This window comes from Necator americanus, chromosome II, assembly GCF_031761385.1.
Source record: "Necator americanus strain Aroian chromosome II, whole genome shotgun sequence".
Taxonomy (NCBI): domain Eukaryota; kingdom Metazoa; phylum Nematoda; class Chromadorea; order Rhabditida; family Ancylostomatidae; genus Necator; species Necator americanus.
The window spans coordinates 33,555,596-33,574,001 of NC_087372.1; the positions used below are offsets into that span (position 1 = coordinate 33,555,596).

At 40.8% G+C, this 18,406-nt stretch overlaps 3 protein-coding genes across 3 annotated transcripts; 2 read left to right on the forward strand and 1 right to left on the reverse strand.

Annotated features, from left to right (window-relative positions):
* Nucleotides 1-1,023: 1,023 nt before the first annotated feature.
* On the reverse strand, nt 1,024-3,704 carry RB195_020306 (uncharacterized protein; the record flags this gene model as incomplete). Its single annotated transcript, XM_013451810.2, has 8 exons — nt 1,024-1,107; nt 2,103-2,255; nt 2,318-2,406; nt 2,466-2,565; nt 2,655-2,754; nt 3,289-3,404; nt 3,493-3,570; nt 3,630-3,704. The coding sequence occupies 8 exons, from the start codon at nt 3,702-3,704 to the stop codon at nt 1,024-1,026; spliced, it is 795 nt and encodes a 264-aa protein (XP_013307264.2).
* Nucleotides 3,705-5,459: 1,755 nt separating this feature from the next.
* RB195_020307 (uncharacterized protein) lies at nt 5,460-7,703 on the forward strand (the record flags this gene model as incomplete). Its single annotated transcript, XM_064188548.1, has 6 exons — nt 5,460-5,566; nt 5,664-5,754; nt 6,356-6,483; nt 6,540-6,604; nt 7,306-7,431; nt 7,504-7,703. 6 exons carry the CDS (start codon nt 5,460-5,462, stop codon nt 7,701-7,703), a joined length of 717 nt encoding a protein of 238 aa, XP_064044429.1.
* A 2,592-nt stretch (nt 7,704-10,295) lies between these two features.
* On the forward strand, nt 10,296-18,306 carry RB195_020308 (uncharacterized protein; the record flags this gene model as incomplete). Its single annotated transcript, XM_064188549.1, has 14 exons — nt 10,296-10,342; nt 10,401-10,511; nt 10,623-10,734; nt 11,794-11,931; nt 13,836-13,932; nt 14,277-14,344; nt 15,960-16,051; nt 16,175-16,294; nt 17,108-17,237; nt 17,399-17,511; nt 17,572-17,654; nt 17,721-17,800; nt 18,079-18,168; nt 18,223-18,306. 14 exons carry the CDS (start codon nt 10,296-10,298, stop codon nt 18,304-18,306), a joined length of 1,365 nt encoding a protein of 454 aa, XP_064044430.1.
* Nucleotides 18,307-18,406: the final 100 nt, after the last annotated feature.

Here is an 18,406-nt window from a genome sequence, read left to right on the forward strand (position 1 = left end):
AACAGCAATGTGTCAGAAAACAATGTAAAGCATACGGCAATCACTATTTTGAACAACCACAAAAAAAACTGAACTTCCTATCAGAACCCGCTCACACGAGTGCCTTAACAGGCAGCGGTAAACCGCAAGTAAGTTTTCAATCGATTAGTGACGTGAACGGTTTAAATGCGCATGAAAATTGCTATGCAATTGCATGAAATCTATAAGTTTCGTCCTTCTGTCCTAAAAATTGCCCCACATAAATAGCCTTGATAATAAAATATAAGAAGAAAAATAATATAGAATATCCTAGCCGGTATGAAAGCAACATTTCTACTAAACTATGTATTTCTACTAACTAGCAACGACTTGCAAAATAGTGTAGGCTAACGATAGTTAGGGAACAAAATGGTTACAAGTTCTTCAATGACTGAAATTTGCAACTAAGGCCTTGATCCACAAAAGTATATTTATAATTTATCTAATATACCTTGAAACTTATAAATTTATCTAATATATCTTATAACACAAAACACAAAACACTGAATTATCACACTTAACGAAAGTAAACAATGTCAACTTTCTTAATATTATAAAAGTGTTCCATATGTGCAAGAAAGTGCAGCAGATAGCTATAGATGTGTAGTGAGAAGACATCTGAGAAAAAAAAAACAACAACAAAAACAGGCAACAATCGAATGCGAACTGCAGCTCTTCTCACCTTCTCATAACTGGAAGGGTTTGATTACATAATAAAACATCCAGGTAATCAAAATGTTTTTGATACAGGCATTAGAAATGCTAACAGAACTGGTTCTTAACTCAAAATTTAGATGCAAAAATCCAAATTTTTCAGATCGAGGATTTCAAATATAAAGTTTCATAAAGGACATAGAATGACTTTATGAAAGAATTACGAATACGCAAGTCCTTTATTCCAACATATAGCTAATCAATGCTATTTCATGGTGTCTGACTGAAGAAATGAATTGCAAAAAAAAAGATGAATTCAGTGGCAAAAAAAAAACCAATAATAACTGAACATTAATGACGATATCGTTTTAAATCGTTCTCCCACTTCTTTTTCACAAGCAGATACAACCGAAGTGCAACACGAGCATCGATCACCTAAAATGAGAGATTCCTGAGAGCACCAAGGATGTCACATTACCAGTCTCTCTCCCGGCCTCGAAACTATGTTAATACGTGCACTTAAGCAGAGCAAGTTTAGACAGAGTGTATAAATACAGGGGTGTCCTCACGTCTTTTATTCATTTGCTAATCTTATTCTAACATTTATAATCCGCAAAAAATCAAAACAAAAGTCAGAGGACTGAGCCGACGCAGTTAAACCTCTGGTTAAAATCTGGAACATAACCACTTTGTATTAGGTTATCCTGCAAGTTTCTTTCTACAGTAGCCAACACTTTAAGTCATACCAACTTGAGTTTTGGGCCAAAAAATCAATGATCCATCACATCGATTGGCAAAGACTAATGGCTATTCTGCTGATTATATTTTTTAAAACCTTTGTTGTTGAATAAAAATAACGGAAAAATACGAAAGAAAGTTATGGGACAACCTAATTATGTTATATTCGACAAGAACCCTTTGAAGCGGCAGATTATCACAAAGATTTTAGGCAAATCGTTTATAATCGAATACTTTACAGATCGGGGAAAATAACTCAAATGTTGGTGAATAACGCTGATAGCAGACATATTAATCCTGCTACCTTCAATTTATCCAGCTTATTAAGTGTGAAAAAATAAGGATGCACGGTAGTAAGCATTGTGCTTTATCAAGTGTACGTGTTAGTCTATCAAGCTAAATGACGAACTAGTGCGTAAATCAAAAGTAAAAGAGGGAAACTCTGTGTATGTAGAATAAAAATACAACAAAAAATAAAAATTATGTTGAAGTGGAAGATATGAAGTCACAAAACTCTTAGCAGATATTTATTGTACCGCAGATACTTATACTTACTTAGCAGACGCTTATACCTACAGATATTCTAAGAAACTATCGAAAATGTGTCATTAAGGGTCTGGAGAGGAAAAATCCTTTACGTACGAGATTCATTGCACATAGATGTGAATAAAAGAGAAAATGGTTAGACTCACAGAGTCGTGCTCTCCTTGTTGAATCTCAATGCCGAGAACAGTGTTAGCCAGCTTCTTTAATGACGGGACTCCATTGCAGTTCGCCATATTCCGCAAGATTACACACTTGGAAGTATCACGAGTCAATTTTCTGTTATGATGGAAATTAAGGACCTAAAATCAAAACCAAATAAATTAGAGACGCTCATGGTTCACAACCGCGAGTAACGACTCACACGAAAATCATTCTGAAGCGCATGTCCCACAACGGTACGATCTTTGAGAATCGAAGCAACCTCTCTTTGCACAACGTCGAATGGTGAACCTATTCAAGAACTATTCAAAGCGATTCGAAACAACGTCAACGAACCAAAGATAATGTACCGGTGGCAATGTGAGCAGGTCGAATTCCACTAACACTTGTACGAAAATCAGTAACGCGTTCTCGTGGTTTCACGTATTTATCGTACACTATTTTGCCTTCCTGTGTGAAACAAAATCCATTGATCGTTCAATACTAACGAAATATCACCTTAATGCTCATTGGAGCAAACAGTAAAACATAGCTCGTACCTGATTAACAATGGATACTCGTGCAAGCAAATCCTCACTTCCGTCCATGCCGCCACCGACATATTCGCAGTCGAGGGCGATTAACGGAGTCGGCTCTCCTCTGGAATGCTATATATGTAGTTAGATTTGTCGACATACTTCAAGAACAGTTCAGTACCAGATCGCAAACTAGCGTACGGTCGTGGTTGACTGCCTTTAATATATAGGTAGGTAGATTTGTTTGCTTTCATTTTTCATGGAACCGAACCCATTTATAGTCGGGTCAAAACGACATGAAGCACGGTGCAATTGCGTAAGCGACTGCGTTAGAAGCGGAGCGGTGGGGCCAGCGGAAAGGGACCAGGGTGGGATCACCGTGAACTTCTGCGACGGTTATAGAAAAGGTTCCCCCTTCAATTCTAACCGCTACGCAACGAAGCACCGCTTCGAACGCAGCCGCTTACGCAATTGCACCGAGCTTCATGACGTTCTGACCCGACTATATGAGACGTAGAAAAAACGACAACAATTTACAATTCACCGAAAATCACTAGCTCTACCTTACCAGAAGATTTTCGTCGATATATATCCAGTACATATAAATCGCTACTTTTAAAAACATAAGAGAAAGAAATAGGAAAACAGAGTAACATACATGCTACGATCGTGAAGAACAACAGGAACATCGTTATCTTTCTTGGCTTTTGGTTCATCGTTATTTCCTGCATTTCCGAAAGCTTCCTTACGCTTCCTCTTACGAGAGCGAGAACCCTAACGTCATCATTTTTTTTACAAACAATCACTTACTTCAAATAAATAGTTGTTACCAGCAATTTTTAACAATAACAAAAGCACACACCTTCAGCACCGCTGCAGTGGGATCCGAGTCCTCTCCTTTTTCCTTAGATTCCATCGCCTCTTGTTGCTCTTTCAGCTTCTAAAATACTTCCTTCTATAAGAAATGGTGGTATACATCAACAAAAAAAGGAGAATTACCATCTGAAGCACCTTCCATGCTGGCGACACATCTTTGGCGTCAACCTTGACAGCAGCTGCTTTCAGATGAACCATATTATTTCAGAAATAAACTACGGCTATTAGACAACAACCATATGCCCGGACGAGGGAGATCCAAGCGATATACGGGGTTCCGACGAAAAAAGTGCCGTCGAAAAATATGAACTGCACAGAGCACAAACCATTTCACGACAGATTTCTGACCAACGTTTGCAATAATTCATCGCTTCTTTTCACACATTGCTTATATTTCATGCACTTTTCCTTACTATCTGGTCATTCTTATCGATTTTATTGTGGATAAGTCTCTTCGCCCTGCTGAGATCCTCAGAAGAGGCTGATCTAAAGATGGGTCGTCTAGTAAGAGATGAAACGATGCATCGCTTTTGATTTCTAGGTTCTATAGTGTTCATATGGCTTTTGTCCTGGGTAGTGGAAGTATAGAAGCCCTCAAAGAAGTTATGCAGCCTGTATTATGCGAGAATTAAATAATTAGCTATGTATAATCTTTGCCTTTCCTCGCGTAAGACGACATTGATACGAGGCGTGAGAATATTAGTTCTGAGAGGGGAGACTCAGAGCTGCTCCAATTGAACGTAATCAGAGCGCAAAACGCAAAATTCTTAGGTCACACAACTCCTTCTTTTCTGTCAAATGGGGATTGCAAAGAAGCTATCCCTAGGGCCATTTTAGGTTCTTTTTTTCCGTTGGAGGTAATGCGTGATATGAATTAGCTATTTATTTCCAGTAATCCTATTTGGAGAGTCTGGTAAAATTAAAGCATTAATAGTTTTAGCTCTTTTTTTTCTTTTTTTTTCCTCCTTAAAGGCATCACCCCGCGAATCTGAGGTGGTGCGGATTTCAGGTGGAGTATTCGTATACGGGATCGTAGATTATGGAGAGAAAGGTGATTCCGTCCATTTCTTCCTAATTGCCATAAAAAAACGGCCCAGAAGATACGGCTCCGAGCGTGCCGGCGCGCTATTTTCTACGAGTTCGATTGGAGCGCGCCAGCCTTATGCACGCGCCGCATCTTCCGGGCCATTTTTTACGGCAATTAAGAAGAAATAGATGGAAATCACCATTCTCTCCATAATGTACAACTCCGTATAGGCATAACCCACCTGAAATACATTTTCAGGCACCACCCCAGATTCGTGGGGTGATGCCTTTAAAGGGCATTTCGGTTTTTTTTTGAAGTCACTAAGTTTTGTCTATTGTTTTATTTTCTTTTGGCCTTAGCTTCCAGTAGCTCTAACCTATACTTTATGGATCCTCAAAGACTAATGCTTAGGTTTCCGACTGTCTAAGCTTCCAGAGATGAATTTTCGCCTTCACAAATCGAAAACCATTTGACAGTTAAGAATGGTTTTTGTGCTCTAAAAACGACTTTTGCGCCCTAAGTTCAGTTCGATTAGGCAGCTTTGGTGTTTTCCCTCCCTGAACTACCTTTTCATAACTTTTCGCGTTGATATGTATGGTTCGAGTCTATGCTTGAACTCTTTTTCGACTCCTCGTAGTATTTGTATTGAGCATAATGTAATGTGAGGATTTTTCAAAGTGAACCTCTCGGTTAGATTCACAAGATGTCTATAATAGGGTCAAAACGACATGATGCACGGTACAGTTGCGTAAGCGGCGCGGCGGACATAGCGGTTGTGATCGAGATGGGACCTTCGCGAACTACACTGGGGAATTATGTGGTCCACACTAGATTCTAACCGCTAGACTCCGTCGCACCGTATGGTTGTCGTTTTTATCCTACTATATTTCGTCTTAGCCCAAAAATACTTTCGAACTAATTTACAGATGATAATTCGTAGTCCGCTCTTGGGAAGATTTTCTACAGCGATCCGGCAGTCTTCAACACGTTACGTTTCATCAAAATATCCGAGGCCTACTCCGAGAAATTATAAGTGAGTTTTCCATAATTTTCTGTTCCGAATTAGCCCATTATGGATATGTATTTTCTCAAGTTTCCTTCTATGATTACTTTATTTGTTCTGTTTTCAGACGACGTTTATATGAAGCTGCTGTTGCTCCTGTACTACCAGAAAAGCTAAAAGTATGCACTCGAAACTTTCCAGAGAACCAGGAACTTGAGGTGAGCTTCAGTTTCCAGATGTTTGTAATTTGTTCTGTTCGCCTGTTCTATACTTATTCTTTTTCTCTACATTTTTTCCAATCCTGCGTTTTTTTATTGGGAAAAAGTGTTTGTAGAGAACCAAAGTGTCAATGCCTTTGGTTTTTGTTTTCAAGGAATAGTGATGTTAACTGATTACACCTTATTTACTTCGATACTTTTCCTAAATAAAAGAGGTTCAATCCACTACTACCGCTATTTTGAAGTGGGGAAAGGGAAAGTTGGGCTTTGTACATTCTGCGTTGAAATTCTCTGAAGAGATTGGAATGTATTGATGTAGTCAAGGATCTGAATAAAAATGAATGTGGAAGAGGTTCATCCCTTCACCTTGCTGTTTATTTTCTGCTTTTGCTTCAGCTTCTTCCTTTAATCTTTGGAATACCCTCATCTTGTCTTCGTTTTTCTGTAGACTGTTAATGGAAAAATAGTAATGCGGCTTCCTGATTCTCTTTTTCAGTCTCTGTTTCTGAATTTTTAAAACTGTTTTTCTTTTTTTTCAAGAAATACAATTGAAATTCACACCCAAAGATGACTGACGCTTATTTTACCGATGCATTTGCAGTATGATCCCGTTGAATTAGCTCTTTGTCAACACGTGAAAAAATGGATGATTTCTGAGGAATTTCGAATTATGGCAATTTGTCAGCTCCTTCCCGTAGCTGGACGAACTTTGTGGTTTGCAAAGAACCAGTAGGTCTATATTTTGCATCTTTCTGCTTTCCCCCACATTTATGCGCTATTTTGAGGTTTCGATTGAAAGGATTGGAATATCGTTGCTACGGCAATAGCATTATGAAGAAAGCATTTGAAGGTTTCGTTTTGATTTTATCTTATTCGTATCTTATACAGACATCGTTTAATCCTTTTGAGAGATACACCTAGTTTTCTACCAATCATGTTAGATAATGTACAGTTGAATAGAAAATACTATATTATGATAATAAATATAACATTCTCTTATATTTAGCATCATAGTTACAGTATTCGCGTATTTATTCGGCGCTTCGTGTACGAAGATAAGAGCGGGAAAATGTAGTTGGGGGAGGGCACTCTTTAGCGCCATTATTTCTCGAAGTTCTAACTTACTTTTTCTCCTAGTTGCCTTAGTTTACATGTCACAGATCCTCTAAGACTAACGCTTAGACCTTAGGGCGCCAGTAAGTGCCCCTCCCAACTACGTTTTACCCGATAAGAGCCAAATAACAGCTAAATAGTTGAAATTTGCAGTTTGTATTTTAGGCATTTCCTCTGCTTTTTATTTTTGGCATAGTCGTTACCTTTTGATATAATACTGCACCGAGTCCTCATTCTGTACTTTATATAGACCGTATAAACACTCCTATCACTTTTAGTGGAAATACGTAACGTCTAGGTTTTATAGGTTGCTCATTTTCGGTTTCTATTTTCGCAACACATGTATAACATGTGCGTAAGCACCATGGATTGCCTAAAATTTTATTGATGATTAATCTTTCGATTATCTTGAACAATGAATGGCCAATGACACTTTAGGCACCCCGCTTTCTTCACTCGACACAGTACTGGTTGGTTTTAATGCAATTTTAATGGGGAAAGATCTATCCGCATTAAAAACGATACATGTCGAAACAGAGAAGATCAACTGGCTTGTCCCTTTAGGTGAGGCCGATTTAGATGACCGCTCGGTTTGAGACCGCCTCTTTTTAAAACTAATGTTCTTTCGTTTTCCAGTTTATGTGGCGGACTCTCGTATTTTGGCGAAAGAAGAAGTTGAAAAGTTCTGCTCAGTAAAGTCACTGGATGACCACCGAGCCGAGACGGTTCATATTTTGACCTCTCAGCTTAGACAGCTCACAAATTCCCTGGATTCACAATCTCACCAGTTGACGGCTGGACTCGACCAAGTTGCCTCTCGTTCACCGTCTTCATGACTCTATACTGTAACTAGTCTTTAGACGATTTGTTCACTGTTTTTGCTTGTTCTTGCAATGTTTATATTTGTTGATAGCATGAATCATTCTTTGTTTTTTTTTCATTTGTGAGTAGTAGACATATTAAAACTTAGATTATGCAGATTTCATGGAATGTGAGTTGTGTCAGTTCCTGAAAAGATGAAAAATGGGCGACTGAAGTTGTAGACTCATCAATTTAAGGATGATTAGGATTAATTCTATATACATTTCAGTTTCCTTGTTACGTTTAAATCGTATATATTTGCTAATTCTTAGTTATAAACTTCTTCATTTTGACACATGCAGTAGGTAGGAACGTGTTGTAAGGAGACGCGTCCTCAGTCAAGATTTGGTGCAGTGAATTCGTTCCACAGTACCCGAGAACACCGAATCTCTTTTCTGTTTGCTTTTTGTACTTCTTGATAATTTTTTTCATATAATAGAACATGAACGGAGATTATATAAGTCCTAACAAACCACTTTTCCGCTAGATTTACTTTCATTATTTACCTTTATTTTGCTCGTAGGATGCCTGTGAAATCTTACCGTTTAGGAACCAAACTTTTGCACCATTTTTTGTACATTTGTGCCTAACTACAATGTGTTGTTATCGGTGTAGTAGTAAATACCGAAATCCACGCTAGAAGAAGGCTACGTACAATATTATGCATGAACATTGAAAAAATGGGTGGGTGACATTGTGTCACCATCGGTTTTTCGGTTCACAGTCGCTCGTCTAAAAACCGGCAATCATTGAAAAAGGAGCAAAATAATCCAGAATGCCAAAAGACAATGCTTCGAATCCAGCATCCGCCCGAGGTTATGGTTGAAAAAGTGTTCAGCGACTAAAACATTCGTATTTCATCAGGATATCAAAGAAAATGGTGAAGGCAACCATATGAAATTGTTTGTTTATCATTCTTTTTTACTCATTTGTGCGATTTTGATTCTGTAAAGTAATGGTTTGCCATCACAGTCAAATTTTTGCTGCAAGAACAGAAGTTTTCAGCCCCCCACCCCTCTCTCCCACGGCCCAACGCCTGCAGAGTTCACATTGAAGGATCCTGAACAGAACTCTTGAAATACATAATGTACTTCAATTCATAGACCTGCTTTTCCTCTGGATGGATTTCCTTGCTCTCTTACTGCACCCTCTTTCAAAACTTTACGCATCAAGGAAGAATATGAAATTTTTGGCTACCCATCAATTCTTGAATTTTCGAGTTTTTTTTTTTGTTAAATGCTACTTCTGCCACAGGCCTCTCCTGTCACGGAAAAATCGTTGTTTACGTACTGAGGAGACTCGTTGAAGTATGCCACCAAAGTATTCCAGTTCTCACCAGCCGTCTGAATATACTTGTTCATTTCTGCTGAAAAGAAGCTGTTCCGCAAATATTCATTTTTCTGTCGTTAGTTTATTTTTCAACGTTTTCTCATTTCTTGAGAGTATTTGTCAGCTCAATCACAATAAAGAATTCATACATCATATTTAAAATTCATACACAGTCCGTCAGGCACACATAAGTGTTGGGGTCACAGCGACCTGAAGCCCAGTGCAATTGCGTAGGCGGCTGCGCTCGGAGCGGTGCGGTGGAGCGTCGCGGATGCATCGATATGGGACCCTCGCTGGATCCTTCAATGCTGCCGCCGATGAGGCTCATTCACGTTGGACATGCATGGAATACTTTGCTCAAGATGTACGGAGCAGTCCTTGGTCAGCGCTCTGCTTATTTGTTAAAGGTCCCACCTTTTGCCCTTGACTTCTCATTGCCCCAGGGTACTCAGAAGATGAATGAGCGGAAGTTTCTCTGCATCGCAATTGTACCCTGGTCCAAGTGCTTTAAATCGACGAAAGTCGATGATCTTACTCGTGTTTATAACTCTGCGTATTACTAAAATATTAACACGCATCACGAGAGTACTTTTTATCGATTCTTACCAGTGGAAGCTCTATTTAAAGCACAGAGGAATGCTAGATTTCAGTTTCACAACAAATCTTATTAGGATAAAGGTACTGGCGTTAATCAATCCGCTTGGGATGCGCCCTACGTTCACTTCAATTCAGAATCGTTCGAGGTTTACGAACGTGTAACTGTCCTCTATAATGACTTACGGTGGCTAGCCGATGTGTCAAGTCAGAGCTTTTATCCTCCTTCGAACCTCCGATGGATCGTGCAGGAAGCGGAACCTCTAACCGCTACACTACACCCATCCTATCTTATGAGGACAAATAGAAATTTGCTATTTGCAATAGTACATCAAGGTGATATCGCAACGAAAACAACTCTTTAACAAATTTGGAAGGTCTTTAACGCAAAAAGGGATCATGTACGAGAAGTGATGTTTATACATAGTAGGGAAATGTTTTAACTCCACATGGATACTCTTGTAGTTTTTTAAGCAGCAAAATTGGCGTAGAAATTTGTGTGGTGAAGGGGTTCCGATCTCTGTTCTATGCACTTGCTTCCTGACCTTGTGACTCTGACTGCTTACTTCGAAATGATAAGGTATGTACGCAATCAAACCTTATCTAGAACCTACTATCTGTGAAATGGCTCATTTCGTCATCAAATGGCTCCAACTACCGCCGTAACCGTTCTACTGGTCATTAGCCAATGGTACAAAGCGTTCTACGTATAAAATTCCCGAGAAATATTGACAAATTAGAAATTTTAGCATATCGGCCGCATTGATCACTAACTTACCAGGAGCGCCACCGGTTAACTTCAAGCAGTACTCCGGCTACTATACTGTTGGAGCGACTAAAAATCATCAGCTGCATTATTGGTTCGGGTTTTTTTTTTCTTCTTAAAATTTTAAATCGAAATAATATTTTTCTTCTTAAAATAATTGCATTATTAGTTTACATGAATTTGTGCTCAAAAATAAGTAGTTTAGGTTCGTTGAGTCTCAAAATAATCCAGCTTCGGATCCACTCCTATTGTGGTTGACGGGTGGACCAGGATGTTCTGGTTTGTCTGCTCTTTTGACTGAATGGGGTCCATTTATGGTGAGTATCTCCAAATAAAATCCGTACAAAATAAATGCATGTTCAACTTCCAACAGTGTTTCAAAGAAAAATAGGATTTTTCTATTCCAAGATAATTCTCTATTCTTAAAATAAACCTGGAAAAAGGTAGAACTTTGGAAAAAGAAGAGAGAAGGAGGGATACTACGGGCTTGGACCATAATATATCTGATTTATAGTGTATCATAGCTTCGAAATAATATATTTTTTTCTCTCTTTCTCTCTCTCACTCTCTCTCTCTGGATACCAGCTTCTGTTTTACTTGTCTAGGACACTATGAAACTTATCCCCATCTATCTATCACACCGCCCGAAAATCTCCTATTTGGGATTAAAAAAGCGTTACTTTTAAAATACCGACCAATAGAACCGAAATAGCTATTATTGGCTGAAAATAAATCCGTTAAAAATACTCAGGTAAGAGGGGAATTAAATTGATCTCCCTTCCGTTGAACCACCAATAACGTCTACATGGCTACTGGATACAGCTGGGCTAAAGCTTGGTGCACTTGCTGTCCGCTCGAATCGATGCGGCTTAGCGCAGCGGTTGGGACCAAGGAGGGACCCTCGCTAACACCACTCATTGCTGCAGTGCGAGTGAAACTAGCGATGGTCCCACCTAGATCCCAATTGCCGGCTCCATCGAGCCGAAGCTGCATCGAGGTTCAAGTCGGTTTGATCCGAATATAACTAATTCGTTTTTTAGAGTTTCCAAGACATTTTTTTTTTTGGGGGGGGGGGGGGGGGGGGCACTCAGTCGCCATTATTTATGACTCTCTTTCTTATTTTTTCTCTCTTTAGCTTACATGTCATAGAACCTAATTCTTACGTCTTAGGCCCACGACTGACTTAGTTGTTTACTTCCAGAAATAAGGACCCCATTGAGTGCCTCCCTCAACTATAACATTTTACCCGAATTTTTTTTATTAGTACAAGTGTTGCGAAGGCAATTATTGTCGATTGCTGGTATCTTTTTTGGGTGTTGCTATTTTCGCGAAAAAATTGGTCGTTGTAAACTTTACTTCATGTGTTTTTCGATTAGGTGAATCCGGACGGAGCTACATTAATGGCAAATCCTTACTCATGGAACAAAAATGCTTCAATCCTCACATTGGAAGCTCCAGCCGGAGTCGGATATTCGTTCGCTACTGATGGTAATGTGAGAACCGGTGATGATAAGGTTTGTTCCACTCCATTAGGTCATATCAGAGAGTATACAGGCTAGGAAAAATTTTAGTGTTTTAGTTAGCAGACAGAAGCTATTTCCTTACGATTACAGTCGTGTCGAAGCCTGAAGTCCTACCTAGTTGCGTAAGCGGCTGCGCTCGAAACTGCGTGGTGGAACCGCTTCGAGCGCAGCCGCTTACGCAATTTCTCCGAGCCCCATAACGTTCTGACTTAACTGATAAATCAGTTAAAGACCTACCAAATTCTACTTGTAGTTAGTCTCATTTTCGTTGGCCTATTAGTTACGCGTTCTATAGCAAAACGCACTTTCTGTTCTATTCTAATGGCAAATCTATTGTAAAACTCAGTTTAAGTTCTCCCTAGTGAACACTGATTAAAAAGTCCTCGCTCGAGGCACATAAAATCTCAGAATTTTCCCGGGGTAAGCTGAACGCGAGCAAAAAATTGTTGAGACTGTGAATAGTTTGTGTGTTTTGTGCCCTAACCATTGTACGGTCGAAAAAACGAAGCATGTACGCAATTGCGTACGCGGCTTCTCTCGAGACGCTTCGGTGAAGAGTAGCGGTTAGGAGCGTGGTGAAACCCCTGCTGCCACCACCCATCGCTGCAGTCTGCGATGTTCCCATCTCGGTTGCAACTGTTGCTTCAACCGTGCCGTATCGGGCGCAGATGCACCGCAACTACACTCGTTATTCATGTCGTTTTGACTCGAGTATACCTGCTCTTTTGGGCAAGAAGTGAATGTGGAAGAAGATAATGAAGCGTGCGAATTTGCGCGGATCAGAATGATTTCAAAAAAACGTTTTTGCGGGATTTTTTTTTCCTGTGACATTTTCTTCTTATCTTAGGTTGAATAGGATTACAAGTGCAACTCCTCCTTAAACCTTCGAACTTAAACACAACGTATCACGAAATTGCTGTAGTAGTACGGAAACTTAAGGGAACCCACAGAGTGTGGATTGTATATTACGAAACCCACCGTGGGTCCGCAAAACCTCATCTGATCGTCGTAAGAAATGGTGTGAGAACGGTGGTCGTTTGTTCCTACGAGATACGCTAAAAGTCCCGTTCTAGACGATCCGGTCCCCTCAGTAACCTATTCATTGGTTTTACTTGGATAGACCGCAGAGGATACATAATTGATTTTTGGCCGCTCGCTCGTCGACGCAGCGCGTGTACAGGGCAGATGAGTTATAACTTACTTCGTAGCAAGGAACGTCGTCTTCCACCCAGTTTTTCTCTAAACAACGATTCGTCGAAGTTGAGCGGAGTCACGCTGGAACCCAACCCACACTCTACGAATTCAGTGGGGTTTCTGTATTGCGTCATTTTTGTAATATGCTGTCTTTAAGCGAGAAATCCCACTACTGCTTTTTCTTAATTTTACTTCCTCACCTAAACCAATACAATCTAGTAAAAAAACGATCTGAAGCTCGGTGCAGTTGTTTGAGCGGATGCGTTCGAAGCGCCAGAAAGAAGCCAGCGGTTACAAATGAGGAGCGACTTTCGCTAGTTCCATACGGACGGCAGAAAGTAGTGGATCCAACGATGGTCCAATATCGATAGATCAGCGACGCTCCGACTGCGGACAATTGCACCGAGCTTCAGGTCGTTTTGACTTGCGTATGCTCTGTCGACTATCGCACATCTTCAGCAACTCGTCTTTCTTTGTTGGGACACATTCCTGCTCTCCACTTTCTTGCTACAATCGAACACGTGACGCTGTTGCGTACATAAAACACTAGCGTAGTATATGAAGTATAAACTCTTTATTGTGATTGAGCTAAAGAAGAATATCGTCCAGAAACAGGGCAAAGTTCAGGAAGTAATTAAGGAATAAAGCGGAGACTTGCAGGACAAATATTGCTTTCGGCAGAACTGAACACATATTTTCAGACGGCTAGTGAGAACTGGGAAGCTTTGGTGGCGTTCTTCAACGAGTTCCCTCAGTACAAAAACAATGATTTTTATGTGACGGGAGAGTCCTACGGCGGTAAGTGCTTTTTTTTTTAAGAGAACATGAAAGTTCAAAAATTGATACATGTGCTTCTTCGATTCCACCCATGATGATATTAAATGTTTTAAAATCAAAAGTGAGTAATCAAGAGTAATGATTAGCCTTCCTGTACGTATGGATTCCGTATACACCCTGAAATCCGCAAGCTGATGTTTATTTCTTACAAATGTTGTCCTTGTTGTTAACACTAACAAAAATTTGAATACATTTCTTAAATTATCCGCTCTTCAAACCGCGAGTTGTAGTTGAAAGCTTAGCTCAAGGCCAGACCAGGCAATACTTTCATCATCTGCTTCGTGTTTATGTCGAAATATTTGCAGGTGTTTATGTTCCGACATTGATGCAAACAATTCTGGACAGACAAAATCAATCCCATATCAACATTAAGGTATTCTTAATTCTAAGCAGCAAATACAACAATAGTAAGTGTTCGCGCGGTGGAAGGTTCTCGCCGGGATCTCTCGGGACGAGGAGTTCCCGGTCCCATTCAAAGCCAACGAACGAAATTGAAGTTGTACAGAACCCTTAGAGTTTGGATGGTAGATTAGGAACCCAGCGTGGCTCCGCTAAATCTTCGACATTGAGCGGAGTCGCGCTGTATTCCCTGATCTGCAACCCCAACTCTACGCTTCCCTAGGGTTTTTTTTTCTGTACTACGTCAATTTCGTGACATGCTGCCTGCAAAGGCGCGCTTACGACTTAAAGGCATCACCCCACGAATCTCAGGTGGTGCAGATTTCAGGTGGAGTATTCGTATACAGGATGGGAGACTACGGAGAGGGGGTGATTCCGTCCATTTCTTCCTAATTGCCGTAAAAAACGGCCCGGAAGATACGGCTTCATTCGTTTTGGCGCACCATTTTGCACAAGAAGTTCGATTGGAGCGCGCCAGTCTTGTGCGGCGCCGCATCTTCCGGGCCGTTTTTTACGGCAATTAGCAAGAAATGGACGGAATCACCTCCCTCTCCGTAGTCTCCCATCCGGTATACGAATACTCCACCTGAAATCTGCACCACCTCAGATTCGTGGGGTGATGCCTTTAAGTTCAGGCATGTTAAAAGAAAAGCCAAGATCAGGAAAACTCTTAGCAGAGACCTTAAGTCGGGCACGTTGAGATTTGCAGTAACGACAGAAAGAAAATGCACAAGCGCAACCTTGCGCGCAATTGAGCATTAAAAATTAGTCCAAAACGACCAAACGCGACAGCAAATCTTAACACGCACCCCTTTTCCATTCTAATGTGCATCAGTAGAACGTTTATGTGTTAACGTCGTGTTAATTCCCAATTAGCACGATCAGCAGCACTCGTGTTGAACAATAAAGGTACGCGTTTCTTGTGATCTTCTGCTGGGTCGTGTCGACAAGGGTCTCTCTTCGGAGAGACTACATTACTATAAAAGATGAAGTCTCCGGCGTATCAATCCACTTAGGATGCGCTAATCCGTCTTACTGCAATTCGTTATCGTTGAGGTTTTAGAACGCATATTAGCACATACAGTGACTTGTGGGGGTCAGACAATGATCAAGTCATTGTTTTTCTCTCCCCCCAGGCAAGTCCGTTACCAGTTCATTGACTCCGGAGGGATGGTGGGGTCTGGTTGGCAGCATGGGGGTTTGAACCCATAAACTATGTGGCCACACCAGATCTCCTACCGACTGCGTTACACCAGCGTTCATACGTTAGTATAGTCGAATCAAAATGACCTGAAGCCTGATGCAATGGCTTAAGCAGCTGCTACTCGAAACGGCGCGGTGGAGCCAGCGGTAACGATCTCTAGCTCTGCACCTTCTGTGAAGATAGTGATGGTTCCATCCGATCTACGCATCTGCGCGAAAAAGTACCCGCTCAGTACGGCTTCTGGAAGCCAGCCACCTGCAGTAATGCGCTCAGAACTACGTTGGAACCGTCTTGCACGCAATCAGCTACGTAACTTTGCACCATAAATAAAATTTTCCTAGTTTTTGAGTACGCGGTATATCGTTTATGAATGAATGAGTTCTAGGGATTTGCAATCGGTAATGGATGCGTGTCGGCGAATGAGGGTACCGATGCGTTGATCAATTTCCAGTACGCTCATGGAATGATAGACGACAGGTAGAAATCGCCCACGTCTACCGGTTTCCGCTTTCTTCTTCGATAAGAAATCTTTGAAACTGTTGCTGTGAAGTGTTGATCATTTTCATACATAGAAAATTTGCTGAAATCTTAACATTTCAGCAAATGGGAGAGGATTAAATCGCAGTGCTGCAACAACGACACCGATGGATGTCCTTTCCATTCTTTTAATGGTTTTGATACTTGTTCTTTATTCGTCCAAACCACCACAACGAGTGCATGGTAGGTATTTTGCACTGCTGTTGATCTTAAATTTTATTGTCAAACATTTTAAAAAATGAGCAAGATTTTGACTGTAACGCACATAAGTGTGAACAGCTCACAGCTGTCATGGGCGATTAGGAAAGTGCTGAGATCGCAATAAAAAATAAAGTAAAAGATAAATCAATCTGCTTGGGACGTGCTGCGAAGTTCACTTCGATTCAGAATCGTTTGAGGTTTATGAACGCGTGTACGGATTTCAGGTGGAGTATCCGTATACGGGGTCGTGGATTATGGAAACCGGGGTGGTTCCGCTCACCTCTCCCTGAATCACTGCAAGCAGCCGGCCCCTGAATGCTGTTTTGTACGATGTCTTCTATTGGAGCGCGCCACTCTTGCACGCGTAGCGTCCCTTACTGCCTATCGGGGCACTCCGAATTGATTTTCGACGAATCGCAGGGCGGAGGCGGCGCAAGGGGTGGAGCGTTGCAATAGATGACGTCGTACAATACAGCACTCTGGAGACGGCAGATTGCAGTGATACAGGGCGAGATGAACGGAACCATCCCGGTCTCCATTATGCCCGACACCGCATACGGATACTCCTCCTGAAATCCGCACTATCTCAAATTCGTGGTATGCTGCCTTTAATCTTCCCAGACAAGTCTGGGACCCAATTTATCAACAACAAAGAGATGAAAGGTTTGGTTGGCGCTAGGGTGGTTTCGAACTGTTGATTGAGCACTCACGTCAAAGCAGTCTAACATCTTACCGACTGCGCTGCACTCAACGAGAAACACGTACCAAAGAAAAATTCTACATAGCTTATTTCAGGGAAAGTGGCATAAATCCGTATAATATGTATGATAGCTGTGTGAACGTGAACTCTGCCGAGGCAAAAGTATCTACTCGATTCCGTTTGGAGTACAAATACCGTACCGGGAAGGAACTGGACGTATCTCAGGTTGACAGTTTCTACATGTTTTTGTAGTTCGTACTGAATTAGGATTGAATGAATTGAATTAATTTAAATTTAAATTCCTATTGTAGATGATCTTCAAAATCACATAGGGCAGGTTCGTAGTTTAGTTGGATGCGCGAAGCGCTAATCGTTTTTGTATTCAGCTCTCAACTGTGCCGTGCATGAACGAAACAGCGGTTACGGTGTACCTTAATCGTGCCGATGTACGCAAAGCTCTTGGAATACCTACAACACTGGGACCGTGGTCTATTTGCAGGTGAAGCAAATGGTTTTTTGCTGCTTCTAATCATCCCATCACGATCTTTTGTGATTACAGTGACGTGATCAGCAACACCTATGACAGACAGTATGGAGAAATGTCGTCACGAGTAAAGAATGCTCTGGATAAAGGTCTTAAAGGTCGTAATTTAATCAGTTGACAACCTTGTTATGGTAGAAAAGAGAGGATTCACCAGTGATTTTCAGGAATGATCTACAGCGGGGACATCGACATGGCGTGCAATTTTTTGATGGGGCAGAGATTTTCTCGTAAGTTAGGCTATAAGGTGAGTTACGTATTAGATCAAAACTGATTTTCGTGTTTCCAGAAAATTGTCAACCTTGCCCTTTCATCTAATATTATTCTATTCGAGTGTCATTCGCCAGTTTTGGTGTGATCTACTTGATGTTTTTTTTTCTCGCTCCAACTCAGGGCTTTAAGAAGTTTTTTTTCTCTGGTGAATAATGCAAGCAAAGAAGATTTTCCTCGAGATTTTTTTTTATTCCGTTTGGATGTAGACAAAAGACCAAAATAGTAATCTCCTCTGAAAAATCCGTTTTCTAGGAAGTACAGAACAAGAAGCACTACATTGTGGATGGACAAGTTGGTGGATACCACACTCAATATGAAAATCTTCATTTCGTTACTGTTAGGGTGGGTGCTTAACGATTGTTGTTGCAAAAACCAGTGTTTATGACAATTTTTCAGGGCGCAGGACACATGGTGCCCACGGATAAGCCATCCGTTGCCTACTACATCCTCGAAAAGTTCCTATTCAATGGGAAATTTTAATCTGTCATAGTTAAATTAAATGAATAATAAAGGTTTTGAACCTAATAGTGAACTCTGTTCTATCTGTATTACATATTATGCAAGCTTTTCTTAATTTTTT